Source organism: Galleria mellonella, unplaced genomic scaffold, assembly GCF_026898425.1.
Source record: "Galleria mellonella isolate WM207_F2 unplaced genomic scaffold, CSIRO_AGI_GalMel_v1 utg146, whole genome shotgun sequence".
Classification (NCBI taxonomy): domain Eukaryota; kingdom Metazoa; phylum Arthropoda; class Insecta; order Lepidoptera; family Pyralidae; genus Galleria; species Galleria mellonella.
This window is the reverse complement of record NW_026441999.1, coordinates 238,154-256,430: the sequence shown is the minus strand read 5'-3', so window position 1 is coordinate 256,430 and position 18,277 is coordinate 238,154. Positions and strand designations below refer to the sequence as shown.

Below are 18,277 nucleotides of genomic sequence, written 5' to 3'. Positions count from 1 at the left end.
TTGAGCCGTTGTGCGTATGAGTCGTGGCTAGTACAGCCAACCTAGCTCCGCCCAGAAGTGCAGAAGCTTCCTGGGATCTTCACAGGCCTCACGGAGCGACCTCACCGTTCCGAGGATTTCTAAACGTTAATGGGCCATAGCTTCACATTCCAGGATGACGTGAGCAGCCGTTTCTTCGGTGTCGAAACAGCCTCGATATAGAGGGCTGTCTGTGGCTCCTATTGTGTATAAGTGTTTGTTTAATGGACAATGGCCCATTATTGTCTCTATCATTATTTTGAGGTTTTTCCTATCTAGATGTAATAAAAAAGGTTTTGTTAGTCGTTGATTCAACGTAGGCACGGCCAATTTCGATTGTCTGCAATCAGTAGCCTGTATCCATCTTTGGTTTTGTCTGTCAGCGAATCTTTGACGAATCCATATTCGAAATGGCGAGAACGGAAGAGGTAGAAATTGATACGGGCCTACCACCCTCGTTCCTGAGCCTTTTATAGCTAGTTCGTCTGCGGCATCGTTACCATAAGATCCACTGTGCCTTCTTATCCATTGGAGGACAACTCGGTTATTGGAGGATATCTTATCCAGTGAATGGTGGCATTCAATTATTCGTTATGCTTTTAGTACTACTGCGCTGTCAGATAAGAATCTAATGCTTCGCCCTCCCTTAGTCGTCTCTTACAACACTCACGGAAAAGGAAGCGGTGGCCTATTCTATGCCGGGACCACACGGCCAGGTGATGATGATCATGTGATATACCGTCAAAACAATTGATTTTGGTTTGCATAAAAAATAAAATGCTTAGTTCTTTAATCAGTAACGTAATATTGTATTGAATAAAGAATTATTTATCGATGACGGTTCTGATTCGATTTTCAAAATTTTGTGCTCGATACTTATTGGTCAGATATTAATTATGTTAAGACTGAAGCTGCCATCTTTAAATATAAAAATATTATATACAAGTTAGTTTGTTCTCTGTTTTACGTAATATAAAAGTATACTCTGTTATGTCCATGGTACTGCTCGTGTTTATAGGCGATCGTTACCACTTTCCATCAGGTGGGCCGTCAGCTTGCTTGCCATTCTAAGTTGCATAAAAAAAAAACATTATTCCACATTCTAAATTCAAATATGTACGAAGTATTTATTTAATGTATATACTTTGTGTCGTATTTTGTATGGATTTATTAAATTTTTGTTTAAAACATAAATCTATAGCTATTTTAAAAAAATAACTTACATGCCAAGTCTCGTATATAGCCTTGTATATAGTATCATATATTGTATACAGCCAATAATGCATTTTAATTATATAAACGAAAATTATAAGTCTAAAGCAAGAAAGGCAAGGTTAGAGTGGGTGTATGTGAAAGAAACTGTAACAATGAGTGTCCACGAAGTCCGTAAATTGGAAGTTCATTCTAGGAAACGGCTCACTCTTGACCAATTTTCAGTGTAATATTTGGATTCGATATGAAGCAAATTAAGTATCGTAAGTTATGTGTAATTATGTGTTTACCACACTCTTGAATTTTGCTCCGAATTGAGATTGAGTTCCTCGTGTAAATGTTTGACGATGTTTGCTTAAACAAATATTTGGCTATCTGTGTTCTGTACTGGTAAAGATCGATTCATATCTACAGGCGTTGTAGACACGTACCGTGTAGACACCGTAGACGTAAAACAAAAAATATATATATTAATTGAGACTTTGTGTAAGTGTGTGAAAAACTAGCTTTCGTTTTGTCCATCTATAAAACTTCTCTTTACGGTTGCATCCTTTTTTAGACTAAGGCATTATTTGAATTTGAGTGTAACACCTTAGAAGTCATCCTCACGTATGATCAGGTGAGATTGTGGTCAAACGCGCACAATTAATTTTATATATATATATATATATATAAAATTGTGCGCGTATATATATATATATATATATATAACCACCAGTGAGAGATAATAGGTGATGATGAAGCAGGTCAGTTATTCCATCGTGATGAAATCAATAAGAAATAACCACGATGGTTTACAGGGGGGAGTGGAGGTCGACCTGACAGGATATATCGCTAGCAATGGGATTGATTTATTAAATGTAGCAATAATTTCCGTGTTTATTGGACGGATATTTATATATATATATATATATATATATTTATATATATATATTATTGGACACACTGCCCGTTGGTAGATGTAAAACGAGCCTAACATCCGTTTGAGCGAATCAACTAAGATATATAACGGTTATTGATTCGAACATGTTATTAATTTGCGATAAACATTCTTTATCCTTCAGTTTCTCTTCTCCAATATTCGTTCAAACAGTTTCACGATATTTTTATTAGATATTCATTTATTAAACTCGGTACAGACGCTCTCTACATATACGGGTTGAACTCGAATTCATTAGCATCGTTTTATATGGGTGTTCCACAGTGAAACTGAATATTTTCAGTCTTCGAACATCATATCTTTAACTGTCCACTGCTGAACATAGTCCTCTTCCTTGTTGGTTGTTGCTAGGGTAGTTGCCACGCTTAGCAACCGCAGTTAGGATTTGGAGATTTTTTTTTATTTATTTATTTTCTCGTTTCCATGTCCTTAATGTCGAATTGGGATGTATCCTACATCCCAATTCGACATGGTACAATAAACAAAAGTGGTAAGATTTTACAGTAACAAATAGTAGACATTTCAATCCTTGTAAATTCCATTAGAGAACATATATTTTTTTATACAACTTAGAATGGCAAACAAGCTGACGGCCCACCTGATGGAAAGTGGTAACCGTCGCCTATAGACATGAGCAGTATCATGGACATAACAGAGTATACTGTTTCGCCCATGATACCCCCCATGCGTTGCCATTTCTGAGGACTCAGGTGTTATTCCTCTGTACCCTCTAAATTCACGCCATATCCCACCCTTCAAACCGAAACACAGCCATGCAAACACAACTGCTTCACGGTTGAAACACGAGTGGGACAGAGGTACCCAGGCAATCGACTTTTGTACAAAGTCTCCCTCTAGTATCGAGTAAAGAGTAAAGAGATCAGCGGGTCCACCGTGAAATGAAACTCCGAAACTTCGGACTCAATTTCGTGTTTTTGTTTATACCAAAATCGGACCAATAAATGGAGTTTAACATTTCGTTCGTCATACATCCTATCATAAAAGTCCAAAGGAACAATATTTTAACATTTTTAATAATTCCAAACGGCATGTATTATGTAATTTTAACATCAAATTTGTGTTTCGTTTGGCTCCGAAATTTCGGAAAACATTTTAGGGTAGGCCCTCTATGCCTCTATTCGAGGGACGCTGCTGCCCATCCCTCGCCCGGTCTTTTATAATTGATAATAATATGATTAATGCGTTACAATAGAGGTCAAAACAATATATATCTAATTTAAAAAAAAATATTACAACAATATTATTTTTTTAAATTTCATCTGTCTGTATATTTGTTTCACGCATAAACTACTGTACGGATTTAAATGAAATTTGATATACATATACGTTACATCCTAATTTGAAACATAGGATATTTTATATGATGATACACGTGGTGATGATGAAGCCGCAGTACACAGCTAGTAAATGTATTGACTAGGTACATACGAGTAGTTCTAAACTGCCGGTCCACTCTTACGTACTGTAACTCGATATCCGTGCGGGAACCTTGTTAGTGATGTATACGGTCACTGAAGTCTCCTCCTCCCCTTCCCCCCCCCTCCCCCTACACGCCCCTCCTCACAGCCTCCCACTTCCCTTTCACTAGGGCTAGCTCGAACTAACTACAGATAACTAGATTTTATATTATTGGCTTCTTTTTGATATTAAGCGGTGACTGTAGCTTTCAGACATGACTAGCAACGTGGATATCACAGTATACACTGTGACAACAACGGTGTTCTGCGTGCGTTGCCATTACTAAAGACATGTCACCGTACCCTGTAACTTTAATGCCATATCCCACCCTTCAAACTGAAACACAGCCATGCAAGCACAAGTTGAAACACTTGTGCTTGCATGACTGTGTTTTAGTTTGAAACACAGCCATGCAAGCAGCAGTACCCTGTCAGGTCGACCACCACTCGGTCTCCCCTGGAAACCATCGTGCTGAATTCCAGATGTATTCTTCACGGTGGGCTAACTGATCTGCATTTTCATTCTCACCTATCGTTCTCCACTGATGCTCCGCCAGGTGGGGTTACCATTCCATTACCATTCAATAAAAATAGCACAAGTATTTGGTGATATAAACACTAACAAGCAGACGACTTTTGAAAAAAAATCTCTTTTAAACTTAATTTAACATGCACGAACATGTCGTTTTTAATTCGTTGTCGTTCACTTCTCAACCGACTTAAAAAAAGTGGACGTTCTCAATTCGGTTGTATTTTTTTTATGTTTATTACCTCATAACTGGTATCAGTTGTAAACCGATTTGAAATTTTTTTATCGGAAAGGATAAAAAAAAGCGGTTCAATTGTTTAGTTTTTAAATAAAAATAACTGGTTTTTTTTTCACAATTGAAGTCGGTTTTCTTGTCCTGCCAGTCTTAAAATGGACTTACCATTTTAAATTTCGAACATACTTTTTAAATACGGAGCAAAGAATTTTTCTTTTTTAATTATTTCTTCATCACTACATAGTATAAAACAAAGTCGCTGTCGCTGTCTGTCCGTCCCTGTGTATGCTTAAATCTTTAAAACTACGCAACGGATTTAGAAGCGGTTTTTTTAATAGATAGAGTGATTCAAGAGGAAGGTTTATATGTATAATACATGCTTAATATTGTAGAGGAACACTGATAATTTTAGAGGTTTCTAATGTGATGTCGTAATGTAATGGGGGACCGGCGGCGGTATTTAGTATCAGCATTGCACCCGTACGAAGCCGGGGCGGGTCGCTAGTTTACAATAAGAATGGTTCAACAAAGTATAAAGTGTTTTCAAATTTAAAGTCTATAGCTAAGACACAGATGGCGCTGTGACATTTAGTAGTTTAATGACGCTTTTAAATCAGAAGAAAGAAAGAAAACATGTATTGCCAACAGATACCAGAGGGAGACTTTGTACAAAAGTCGATTGCTTGGCTACCTCTGTCTCATTCGTGTTTCAACCGCGAAGCAGTTGTGTTTGCATGGCTGTGTTTCCATTTCAAGGGTGGGATATGGCGTGAATTTACTGCGTACAGAGGAATAACACCTGAGTCCTCAGGAATGGCAACGCATGGGGGGTATCATGAGCGAAACAGTATACTCTGTTATGTCCATAGTACTGCTCATGTCTATGGGCGACGGTTACCACTTTCCATCAGGTGGGCCGTCAGCTTGTTTGCCATTCTAAGTTGTATAAAAAAAAAATACTACACACATACCAGACAAGATATACTCATATAGATACACACACACACACTTACATTTCTCATTATAGTTATTAGTGAAGTACGTAAATAATTATTTTTACCAAAGCGAAAATTAGAAAATGCTCTCCGAGATCCGCGGCCGTAATTATGATTCAAGAAGCAGTTACAGTGGCGTGCAATAAAACCGGCCCAACAAAGTGCGCCGCTCCTCTTTGTGGCGGCTACAGACGCTATCTAGATGCAAGGACTCTCTACGAGCCTCCGTAGCGCCACCACGTACGCAGTTATGTGCACTGCGCGCCAACAAAAGTGTACGCTAAAATTTTATTGACACGCCAATAGGTGAAAATAAAATTGAACGATATTTCCCGGGGATAGCGAAAATATTCGAATGTTGCTACGAAAATGATAAGTATTGTACATTAGTACAGAAGCAAAAGAGCAAATACAAAGAAGCGCAAGATACCCTAAAAAACTAGTGACCAATACAATTCCTAAAACAAGCCGTTTATTAAGAAGTTCCTATATGATGTGTTTGAAAATCTTTAACAATATACCTACGGATATAAAGGAACTTCCATTAAATAAATTTAAAATTGTATTACGTAAATGGTTACTTAGCAAAAGCTTTTACTCTGTTGACGAATTTTTCAAGAAAGAATAGATAAATATCTAATATAGTTGTCGATGCATAAATTAATCAGTTCCTATCAAAATGGGACATTTGCATGCTATTCTGTAATAGCTAAATAGGCATGAGACTTTGTATTGTATGTAATATAAGACCACCGATACCTACCCTATTTAATGTAAATAAATTTATTACTATTACTAGTAATAATAATAATAAATAGTATTAATTATAAATTAAAAAATATATTAACAGCTGATGTGTAGATGATGACGATACAATATAGAAAAGAGTATATTCCTTTTTAAAAGGCCGGCAGCACACCTGCAATGCCGCTGGTGTTGTGGGTGATCATGAGCGGCGGTAGTCACTTACCATCAGGTGAGCCGCATGCTCGTTTGCCCCCTGTGTTGTAAAAAAAAAAAATGTAACTAAATATTTTCTCTGTTTATAATTGATATTACTTGGGTGTTAGGCTTTTAGATATGTTTTAAGAGGGACGCTGCTGCCCATCCCTCGCCCTCCTTTAGTCGCCTCTTACGACACCTATCTATATATTTTACAAATTTCTCAATTATCCGATATCTTGTAATAGTATTTTTTTTTATACAACTTAGAATGCCAAACAACCTGACGGCGCACCTGATGAAAAGTGGTAACCGTCGCCTATAGACATAAGCAGTACCATGCACATAACAGAGTATACTGTTTTGTTCATGATACCCCTCATGCGTTGCCATTCCTGAGGACTCAGGTGTTATTCCTCTGTACCCAGTAAATTCACGCCATATCCCACCCTTCAAACCGAAACACAGCCATGCAAACACAACTGCTTTACGGTTGAAACACGAATGGGACAGAGGTACCCAAGCAATCGACTTTTGTACAAAGTCTCCCTCTGGTAATTGCAAAATTAAATATCTAAAACGTTTATTTTATTAAAAAAAGAATTAGCTGATTCTATTTTTTTTTTTTCATTTATTCCAGTTCTTCTCTAATATTTAGGCAATAAAAACTTAGTGTATCCTTTTCCGTACACCAAGTGTAGGGTACGTGGCGCGGCACAAAGCGCGCGAGACAATCTGCCAAGCGCTTATCTAGCTAGAGAGCTATTTTACACTTAAGAGCTAAACCTGTCTCTAGGAAAATGGCGCCGTGTATGCCTAGCTAACGATTCATAACACTCCTCGAATTTAATGGGTGATAATGGAATGGTAGCCCCACCCGCGCTATCGGTATACACCGGCGGGGCACCAGTGAAGGATGATAGGTGAGGATGAAGCAGGTCAGTTAGCCCATCGTGACGAATTCATCAAAGAATTGTTTACGATGGTTTCCAGGGGGAACCACGTGGAGGTCGACCTAATAGGCCATATTGCTAGCGGTGGGGCTGTCAAACTCCATTGCTCCGTTTTTTATGGCAGTCTATGGGGGGAGGTTTATGTCCAACAGTGGACGGATAATGGCTGAAATGATGAAATGTAACTTTTGTGTAAGGTTATGAATCTTAGAGTTTTTGCATAGCAACGGTTCTGGCACGAAGCGAGTTTCAGCCAGAATTCAGCCGGCGCGGCGCACTAAACCTCTCTCTTTAATATAGTGTTTTCGGTTGTCTGCCCTCATGCGGCTGCCAGAACTGAAACGCGCCAATGGTGTTCGTAACTCTTAACGCTTTATGGGGTCAATGTGCCCGGGAGACTATGGGAAACCATTATACCGAGGCCGTTTTGGAATAATTACAATAAATTTTACCAGAGGAAGGTTTTTGTATGTACGTAAGTAGCTACATTTTGCCCCTATTTTATTTATACGGTAAAATTTAAAGTTCTAAATTAATTCAAAGAAACGTCAAACTATTTTATAAAGCTATTTTAAATTTTTGAAGATTTAAAGATTTTAAAGATTTATACTTTATAGTACACAAAAAATTACAAATATATATTATATATTAAATAAAGATGTACAACGGGCGAGCTTAACTCTGTAAGAACTCTCTTTCAGCAAACCCTGATTATTGAACTGTTGTCTCTTTCTTTTATGCATACATTTCCCAATTTGAAAGAAAATGACAAAACAGTTAAGTAGCTCAAATAGGTTTGTATTAGGTTTTAGTTTTTAGACCGCGAGCCGTGTGAGGATCTTATTTATTCTATTAATTTACAAGAAACATGGTGAGTGTATAGATGTTACAATAAGTATAAGTCCTCATATTTCGCGATAATTAGGCATGCAAATATTAAAATTTAAAAAGAATAAATGTTAAATAAGTCATTAAAATTCGAAATGTTATAAAAAATAAAAAATACATAATTATTAAGGGATTTATGTTGATCCGGTCTAAAAGAGCCACTTCAATCGTTACAAAATTAATAAAATCAGCACCAGCAACCAGCAATCCGATCCAGCAATTCTTATTTCAAAACGCATAAACAACAAAAAAAAAAAAAAAAAACGCACCGGTATATAGCAAAATGTTTTGTAAGAACAATAGATTTCAAATATTTGAATTTCGAACGCGGAATCGTTAGTGTCCTTTTATGGTGACATTCTACCAGTTATATTGAATATTTTCATCAGAGAAACGTGAGTGGAAAAAGAATAAAAAAAGTCACCATCACTAATATGGCGTGTTCAGCTGTTTGTGTGAGAGACTCAAAATTTGTAGATTTTAACATTTTTTATCACGTAATTACTTCCCCAGTAAATTCTATAGAATGAGTATATTCTTTATTTCACGTACGACTTTCATTTCATCCTATGTATGATGATATAAATATGTAAAGTATGTATGTAGGTATATTATTGTACACAGGCTATATAATACAGTGTATATTTGTTTATGTATTAACAGTTGTAGCACTTCAGCTGCCCGCTAACGACATGCTTTCTAACTGCATTGGGTTGACTGGAAGAGATCTCTGTCAGAGATAAGTCCACCCTTGCTCACAATATTTATAAATACATTATTTTAGTTGCACCGACAAGAGGAAACTCTTAAATGAAAATGAAATGAATGAATTTTATATGTAACTTACAAGTGCAATAAAGAATATAATACTAATATTATCTCTCTATTCTTATTTCAAAACGAATAAAACGCACCGATGTGCGTTTAATTCGTTTCGCGAAGCTATTTCAAGATATACGATTCCACGTTCTAAATTCAAATATTTTAAATCCATTGTTTCTACAAAACATTTTGCCATATACATCGGTGCGTTTTATTTGTTTTGAAATAAGAATAGTAAAATTAACGGACATTGTTACGATAATTGCGACTTATTTTTATACAACTTAGAATGGCAAACAAGCTGACGGCCCATCTGATGGAAAGTGGCAACCGTCGCCTATAGACATGAGCAGTACCATGCACATAACAGAGTATACTGTTTCGCCCATGATACCTCCCATGCGTTGCCATTCCTGAGGACTCAGGTGTTATTCCTCTGTACCCAGTAAATTCACGCCATATCCCGCCCTTCAAACCGAAACACAGCCATGCAAACAACTGCTTCACGGTTGAAACACGAATGGGACAGAGGTATCCAAGCAATCGACTTTTATACAAAGTCTCCCTCTGGTAAAAATCTGATTGAAGTCGCTCTTTTAGACGAGATGCACGCTTTAAATACATACCTTTCTCGGTTTGCTCTTAGTCCGCTCTTAGAATGGTCAGTAGAAGCTGTTCGAGATTGATCGTGAGTGAAACGGAACGGGACTGGAGTAGAGTCCAGCATATGAGTACAGTAGCAGGATATGAGTATTAATGCTGTAGTTTCCTACACACGTTGATTTTTACGTTACCTTATTCACATTAATTCTATCATACCGAAATCGGGAACAAGTCGAGTCCAGCTATATAGCGCGGATTCGCCTTCACCATATCAGCTAATATCTGTCCACTGCTGAACATAGGCCTCTCCCATAAACGGCGACGAGGGACGGTCTCGAGCTACCTGCTTCCACTTACTTTCTGCAATGCATTTGAGGTCGACACTCCATCTAGTGGGTGGTTGTCTCACACTGCGTTTTCCCGCACGGGGTTGCCGTTCGAGAACATTTGTTTCGCATTAGTTGTTGGTTCTTCGAGCTGTGTGACCAGTCCATTGCTACTTCAGCTTCCTTATCCTTCAGCTTTATTGCGGAGCAAAGTCTCCTTATTTCTGAGACGAAACCTAAATTATTATATGACTAATTGTTTACTGTTCTGAATAAAAAATAGTCTGTCTTTATCAATCCCGTGTATACGTGTGCACCAAAATCACAGAGATTCGGCCATTAAGGTGCTAAGAGATAATAAACAATGGGATGTTGCATCTCTGTGCATCTTCTACCGAATTTATCATGGGGAGTGTTCTGAGGAATTGTTCGGATTGATACCTGCTGCAGATTTTCACCACCGTACAACCCGCCACAAACTAAAGTTTCATCCCAATCATCTGGACGAGTGGCGGTCTTCCACCGTGCGTTTTTCAAGGCACTTTCTTCCACGCACAACCATTCTTTGGAATCAACTTCCAGCGGCAGTATTTCCGAACCGATACGACAACATAACCTTCAAGAAAAGAGTATATTCCTTTTTAAAAGGCCGGCAGCACACCTGCAATGCTGTTGGTGTTGTGGGTGATCATGGGCGGCGGTAGTCACTTACCATCAGGTGAGCCGCATGCTCGTTTGCCCCCTGTGTTGTAAAAAAAAAACAAACAAATATACAAACTCATTTTCACATATATAATAATTATTTAGGAAGTATCCTTATTTTTATGGGAATAAAAAAAATAATCGGCTGCTTTCCTCATGGTGGGTTGTATTAATCAGATATTTGGCAAATGCGTCAGCCTGGTAGGCGCCACCGATATGATTTACCCTACTTCTGCTGCAAAACGTAATGCGGTCCCCATAATATTATGTCGTATATTTGGTAACATTAGAACAATATAAGAGACGAGGAAAGAGCTGAATTATGTAAATAAAGTAATGATTATATACTTTACTAATAATATAATTATGTGAAAGTTTGTAAAGATATTTATTTATTCAAACTTCAATCTACAATTCAATTATATAGTCGATTGCTTGGGTACCTCTGTCCCATTCGTGTTTCAACCGTGAAGCAGTTGTGTTTGCATGGTTGTGTTTCGGTTTGAAGGGTATTATTTTACTGGTTACAGAGGAATAACACCTGAGTCCTCAGGAATGGCAACGCATGGGGTGTATCATGGGCGAAACAGTATACTCTGTTATGTCCATGGTACTGCTCATGTTTATAGGCGACGGTTACCACTTTCCATGAGGTGGGCCGTTAGCTTGTTTGCCATTCTAAGTTGTATAAAAAAAAATAGTATAAGTGTGTGTACATATGGCAAAAAAAAACTACTAAAATAAGTGCAAATAATGTTACTAATACATTTACATCCAATCTATAGTAATACTTATCTACACAAACACATATAAGTATGTAATATACAACTATAATTCCAATGAATTTAAATCAGAACAACAGATAAAAGAATTGAGACAGAAAAATACATACGACTGAAGCAAAAATACAATTAAAAAGCAAAAGAAAAGAGAGAAGAAAGTAAGGGATTCATGTCGAGCCATTAGCGCCAAGAAGAAGTAAACAAACAAACTGATATTCACATTTATACTGTTAGTAAAGAGTGAAGATTTATATGGGCTTTCCCAATTATAATGGTTGTTGGTTCGAAGGCCAACAATACAAAATATTATATTATCTAACTAGAGCACATTTTGAACAAATTATCGACAAGAACGATCGTACAATACACACTGTGAAATCGAATGTTTTTTTTATTTCATCAATTGGTTTCTATAACATATATAAAAAATAGGAATTAAGAAATTTTTCCCTTTTTGTAGACGGTTGAAAATTTAAAAAAAAGAAGAAGCCAAATGTACTGTGTATTAAGGCGGCCCGGTCTGATGTATCTAGGTGAAATAAAGTAATATCCATTTGGGTAAGTAACCGACACTCCGCTACCAAATTGGGGTCGGGACCCGTCGGGAATGTACACCGAGCCGGCCATTACTGCCGGCAATTAACAAAATCAATGATATTATTCCTTTTCCAATTAATGTCTTTTGGGACCGATATATAAAGAATTAGTGATAGCAGTAACTGATAATATTAGTACATTTTGTTCCCCAAAAATTACAGACTTCAGTCGTAATAAAATTAATTTCAAATATTAAAATTTTGTAAATTGGTTATTCTTATTTTAAAACGAATAAAACGCACTATTCTTGTTTTAAAACGCATAAAACTTACTATTCTTATTTTAAAACGAATAAAACGCACTATTCTTATATTAAAACGCATAAAACGTACTATTCTTATTTTAAAATGCATAAAAGGTACTGTTCTTATTTTAAAACGCATAAAACATACTATTCTTATTTTAAAACGAATAAAACGCACTATTCTTGTTTTAAAACGCATAAAATTCACCGATAAATTAGGGGATGTTTCCTAGGTATATTGGATTTAATGTAAAATTTAAATTTAAAGCACTGAATTGTGTGTGTATAAATGGATTTTGCTCAAGATCAAGCAGGACAATACTCCAGTAAAGAAAAACTACAATATTTCTTTGCAATCACAAAATCAATTTTTGGGATTAATATTACTACCACCAAGCCTTTTTTGTAATGGAATCTTGTGTAGAATTTATCCCCATATAAAATTTCATAGATGGCAAATGGAATTATTAAAATTTCTAGAGGTTATTCTATCTATGTTCACGCCAAATCCCCCACGAGGTAAGCATAGATGGAGTTTCGTATGAGTCATATTATTTTATAACGCAGTGCAAAAACCCTCTTTACTTAAATAGGTACATCATTTTTCATGTTCTCGAGTCAGACAGACAGCACCTGATCTATCTGAATATTATATGTACAGTAGTTGTGCCATAAATCTAGAATCTAGACACACACTGACCTGTATTGCAACCTCACCGTGAATTAACTAAACGGGGCAGATAACCCCACCCGCCGCTAAATAGATCACCGGTGCCGTGCGTCTAGGGTTGACACCCGTCCGGATTTATCTGAACATATCCGGACATTTTTTTATACAACTTAAAATGGCAAACAAGCTGACGGCCCACCTGATGGAAAGTACCTGATGGAAAGTGATAACCATCGCCTATAGACATGAGCAGTACCATGGACATAAGAGAGTATACTGTTTCGCCCATGATACCCCCCCATGCGTTGCGACTCCTGAGGACTCAGGTGTTATTCCTCTGTACCCTGTAAATTCACGTCGAAATCGAAATCACGGCCATGCAAACACAACTGATTTACGGTTGAAACACGAATGGGACAGAGGTGCCCAAGCAAACGACTTTTGTACAGTCTCCCTCTGGTGACTGGGACATTCGAACTTTTGTTCGGGATTTGTCCATAACCCTGCATTCGTAATATTACTCGTGTCAAGCGCAATGACGTCTGAAAAAGTGTTTAAAAATGTATCTATTTCGTGTTGTAATCGGGAACACACTTAGCTCGAATAGCAGAGAGATATGGGTATGAATCCCATCGAACCATTTACATAATAATTTTGTCCATTGTTCAGATTAGTGTTAAGATGGAATTTTGATGAATATTTAATTTTCACGTCAAATGAATAAACTAAATATTGTTACGACTATAATACCGAACGAGGTAGTCAGATGGCATCTGTCTAATGTTGCTGTTGAGTTTTCACGTTAAGATACTTATTAACTACCGTCGTTCGTTTTAAAATGTTTTCTGTAAAAATTAATTTCGTGATTAAAACATTTTTTATACAACTTGATATGGCAAACAAGCTGACAGTTCTACTTGATAAAAAATGGTAACTGGCCCCCTATAGACTTGAACAGCACCATATAGCACCACATATTCTGAACAAATACTCGATAATTTGAGAATATTCTAAAAAATTAAAAATGAAAATTTTATAAAATGATATTTTTTGTGATTAAGAAAGTTCGAAGCGAACTTGATCAATAAATGTTAAATATAAGGATAAAATGACTAGGAGACGGTTATTTGTCATCTATAAGTACATACAAAAAAGAACTGATATTTTCTATTATTTGTTTAATTATTGTACCCTTGTAGTAAATCAAACTTGAAAGTGACAACCCTAGGCGCGGCTCACGATCATCTATACCGTTTTCCGCCTCACGTGCGATTAAACCACAGATTAAATAATAGTTACCACGACAAATAGAAAACGAATAACATTGTTTCGATACTGGTTCTTACGAATCGTTCATCGATAAAGTCAAACAATTATTGTACTGCTGTGAAATGTTTGTGCTCTGCTACAGGTAGGTATCGGGGGGTATCAAATTTTTTTTTAAGCTTAGAACGGCAATCATATTGATGTCTCACCTAATGGAATGATTAACCTATAATGATGAAATATGTCATGTCTTTCTACTTAATTGTTCCCGTGGGTGTCGTAAGAGGCAACTAAGGGAACTTATTTTTTATTTCATTTATTTATTTATTTTAGACAACTCGGATCCATTTTTGTTAGTAAGTGTACTTAAAAACTATGTTAATACTTAATCACTAATAATGACCTAGTCTACCTGCGGTTGTCAACCCGCCTGCTAAGCATGACAACTACTGACAAACCACCCCTCTCCCCCCCCCCCCCTCCTTATTATGCAGGTGATATAAATTAATGAATTTAAGATTAGCTGATCCATCAGACGTCATTCTGTCAAAAGCAGTTGATCGGTGGCAGTGTAATTGCTACATCCATTTCATGCAAAATGAATTTTACGCATATACTAAGTATGCAATTTGAAAATGGTCACTTTAATGAAACGTTAACGGATGGTCGATGCGGTTTGTGCGGTGGTCAACCGCTTCGCTGGTTAAGCGCGATCGGCTTATTTTTTTTTATACAACTTAGAATGGCAAACAAGCCGACGGCCCACCTGATGGAAAGTGGTAACCGTCGCCTATAGACACGAGCAGTACCATGGACTTTTAATGTATTAGTTATTGGACCAGTATAACAACTAAAGTATATAATAAATATTGGTAGCGTTGTCTATATAATATATATATATATATATATATATTATTCACTCCTAAACCTAACTTCTATCCTCACCGCTCTATACTTGATATCAACAGAGAAAGCAAGTTTACAATTCAATTAATAAGTTTAAAAAAAATACTGTATACACTTTGCAAAATCTTTAAATATCTTTGAAAACATGAAATTGTTTTGTAATGCAACAAACAAACTCACTTTCATCTTTTTAATATTAGAAAGAATTAAGTAAAACAATTTTTATAAATATTAATATTTGATGTTAATTTGTTAGACCAAGGGTCACATGCATCTTTTATATCAGAAGCAGCTGTACAGCTCCTTCAATTAAAAAAGGTACCTAGTAAATTTCGGGAGTAGGTGGATGAGGTTATGATGAGGTTTGTTTGAATCGAAGCATTTGGCGTTCCATTGTTTCTGCCTATCCTAATGGGAGACAGGCGTGACAGATATGTATGTATGTATGTAATATTTGATATGTTAATTAGGTTACTTAATTTCATTATGACTTATATTAGCTTTATGACTATATTAGCTTTATTTTCAAATGCAAATTTAAATCATCTTTATTTACAATAGACTTGTTTACAAGCTTTTTTTTTATCGTCATTTTTCCAAAAGTTGTTTCTTTTTTCTATTTCCTTCACTTGTATGATTTTGTCCCCTGATGTTAAACTTGATTGTGTTGTTAAAGCTGTGTTTACCTAAAATAAATAAATAAATTCTCTCTTGTTTCAGCCTGAAAGATTGAACGTGTTCAAAAATGACCAAGACAGCTGGGACTACACGTGTAAGTAGCTTCAGTACATTTGTATTTGTCATGTGTGGTACTGTGGCGCAGAAATAATTGTATTGTGACATACATCATGCACTAGCAACATTTGTTAATAAATATTTATCTATTTCAATTAAAACGAGGCTCGCTAGTAATCGACTCTGACTACCCCGTCTGAGAATTCAATCGTGAACATATTGTGTTTTTCTATACAGAAATATCTAAATAAAAAAACTAATATAGTAAAGGTTGTGAACGAATTTGACATCGACGAACCGTGACTTAATACGAATTGTGAATTATAACAAATTGTTATTAATTTTATAAAGACCCGTAAATTTGTATGACCTTATTTATATACATTTTTTATTTATACAATTTACAATGGCCTATCTGATGGAAAGTAGTAACTGTCGCCTATACACGACATGAGCAGTACCATGTACAACAGAGTACACTGTTTCGTCCATGATACCCCCATGCGTTGCCATTTCTAAGGACTCAGGTGTTACGCCTCTGTACCCTGTAAATTCACTGCTATATCCTATCGTTCAAGCTGAGTTGAGAGATTCTAAGTTGCATAAAAAAACGTAAGCTTTTAAATAAAAAAATAAATATCTCTTAAATTTTTTTAACAATCGATATATGGGCTTGATCATCGATATCCCATTTGACGAATCATTTTAAATCATAATTCGGTTCTTATATATTAAACGTTATATCAGCCGTCAGTCGTCCACTGCTGAATATATCCTCCCTCATAAGGAGGGCTTTGCCAATAGTTGCCAAACTTGACAAGCGGGTTGGTAACCGCAATTTGGCTTTCGGTGATGTTTTAGAGGGTTGCTACTGCCCATTTCTTGACATTTTTTAATCGCCTCTTACGACACCTACGGGAAAGGAAGGGGTGGCCTATTCTATGCCGGGAACCACATGGCTATGAACGTCTACTTGTCAATTATTAACGAATGACCAATGACGAATATGGAATATTGAACTCTTATTGTAAATTACTGTTTAATTAGGTACAATTTAAAATGCCAGTTGCTAATACATTTATTTCTGCGTCGCAATGTACATGTCGATTCTGAAACTGTAGACAATGTAACATTCTTTGATGTAATACATGGACAAGTGTAAAATGTATGTATGTTATGTGGATTTGACATAAGTTTCCGTATATTATGTTTCACTAATAATAATAATAGTATTAAAAATAATAATTAAATTTGACAATAATTATTACGAGTTTTAATAATAAAATATTAAGAATGTTACTTCGTCTGTACGTTTCAGCTCGTTCGTACTACGAAACTGTGTTCGAACAAAATTGTTTTCAATTTACCTATTTGAATTTGTTTTACGTATGTCTTTCAATGCATGCCTATTTATTATTCTTTAATGTTTCATTTGATATTTACAAATTAATAACACGACAGTATACAGCGGCCATGATCATACATTGTCTGGTACATACTTAATGACTGAAGATATAAACACATTGGCTTTGCAAACGCAAAGAACTGTCCATACTTTACAGTCATTTTTAGGCAATTCTCTCTCGATCTCGTAGTCTTATCTATTTATCTAGTCTTTTTCAATCAATCTCACAAAATGTATACCTCCTTTTTTTTGTTTTTTTTTTTTATTACGTTACCTCCTTTTTTATATTACGTTATAAAGTACGAGAAAAATAGATAGATAGACACTCTTTATTGTTTCCACCAAAAGATTACAATAGTAACTTATTATAAATATAAACAATTACAAGAAATAATCACAGTGAGAAAACAATAGGCGACCTTATCTATCGCTAAGAGCGATCTCTTCCAGGCGACCTTTGGATGGAGAGGTGTAATTACAAACAGTTTGATCGTTTGATAATTACTTTATCAAGTAAATTTATTTGTAAATATTATTGGATAGTAATGACTATCCAATAATATTTACAAATAAATTTATAAAGAAATGTCTTTATGAATATGAGCCCACGCCATTTATATCCAACGGCTCCCTATCATAAATTTTAAGTACTTGATTTATGGGATCGCTACTTGAAAATTCTTATGTTAACTTATACTTAAGGCTTATGACAACTTAACAAGTAATCAAGTAAGCTCTGTGCTATTTGAAAATATTACAGTAGTAAGTGTTACATATCGTCTTGTCACTAGAACAAAAGATGTTTGGTAAAATTTCAGATGTTTTTTTATTTAGATTTTTTTATTTAGAGCATCTAAAGAACTATTAATTAAAATATTATAATAGTTTTATTGTGGTTTAAATAACGGGGTCGCAAGACTTTTTAATTAACTATTTGGCTTTTTCGTGGGTCGCGACATTAAAATGGATGAGATACAATGACGTAGAGTAACTAAGAATATTGCAAGTTAGATAAAAATCACAGTGGTC

At 35.8% G+C, this 18,277-nt stretch overlaps 1 protein-coding gene across 2 annotated transcripts in view; it reads left to right on the top strand.

The window, feature by feature from the left end:
- The window catches only part of LOC113513714 (heterogeneous nuclear ribonucleoprotein L), a 464,939-nt gene that overhangs the window by 387,015 nt on the left and 59,647 nt on the right, over positions 1-18,277 (top strand). For both annotated transcript variants that reach the window (XM_052891996.1, XM_052891997.1), the window contains exon 5: positions 15,829-15,880. In XM_052891996.1, coding sequence (XP_052747956.1) covers positions 15,829-15,880 — 52 coding nt within the window. The remainder of the gene's footprint in view (positions 1-15,828; positions 15,881-18,277) is intronic.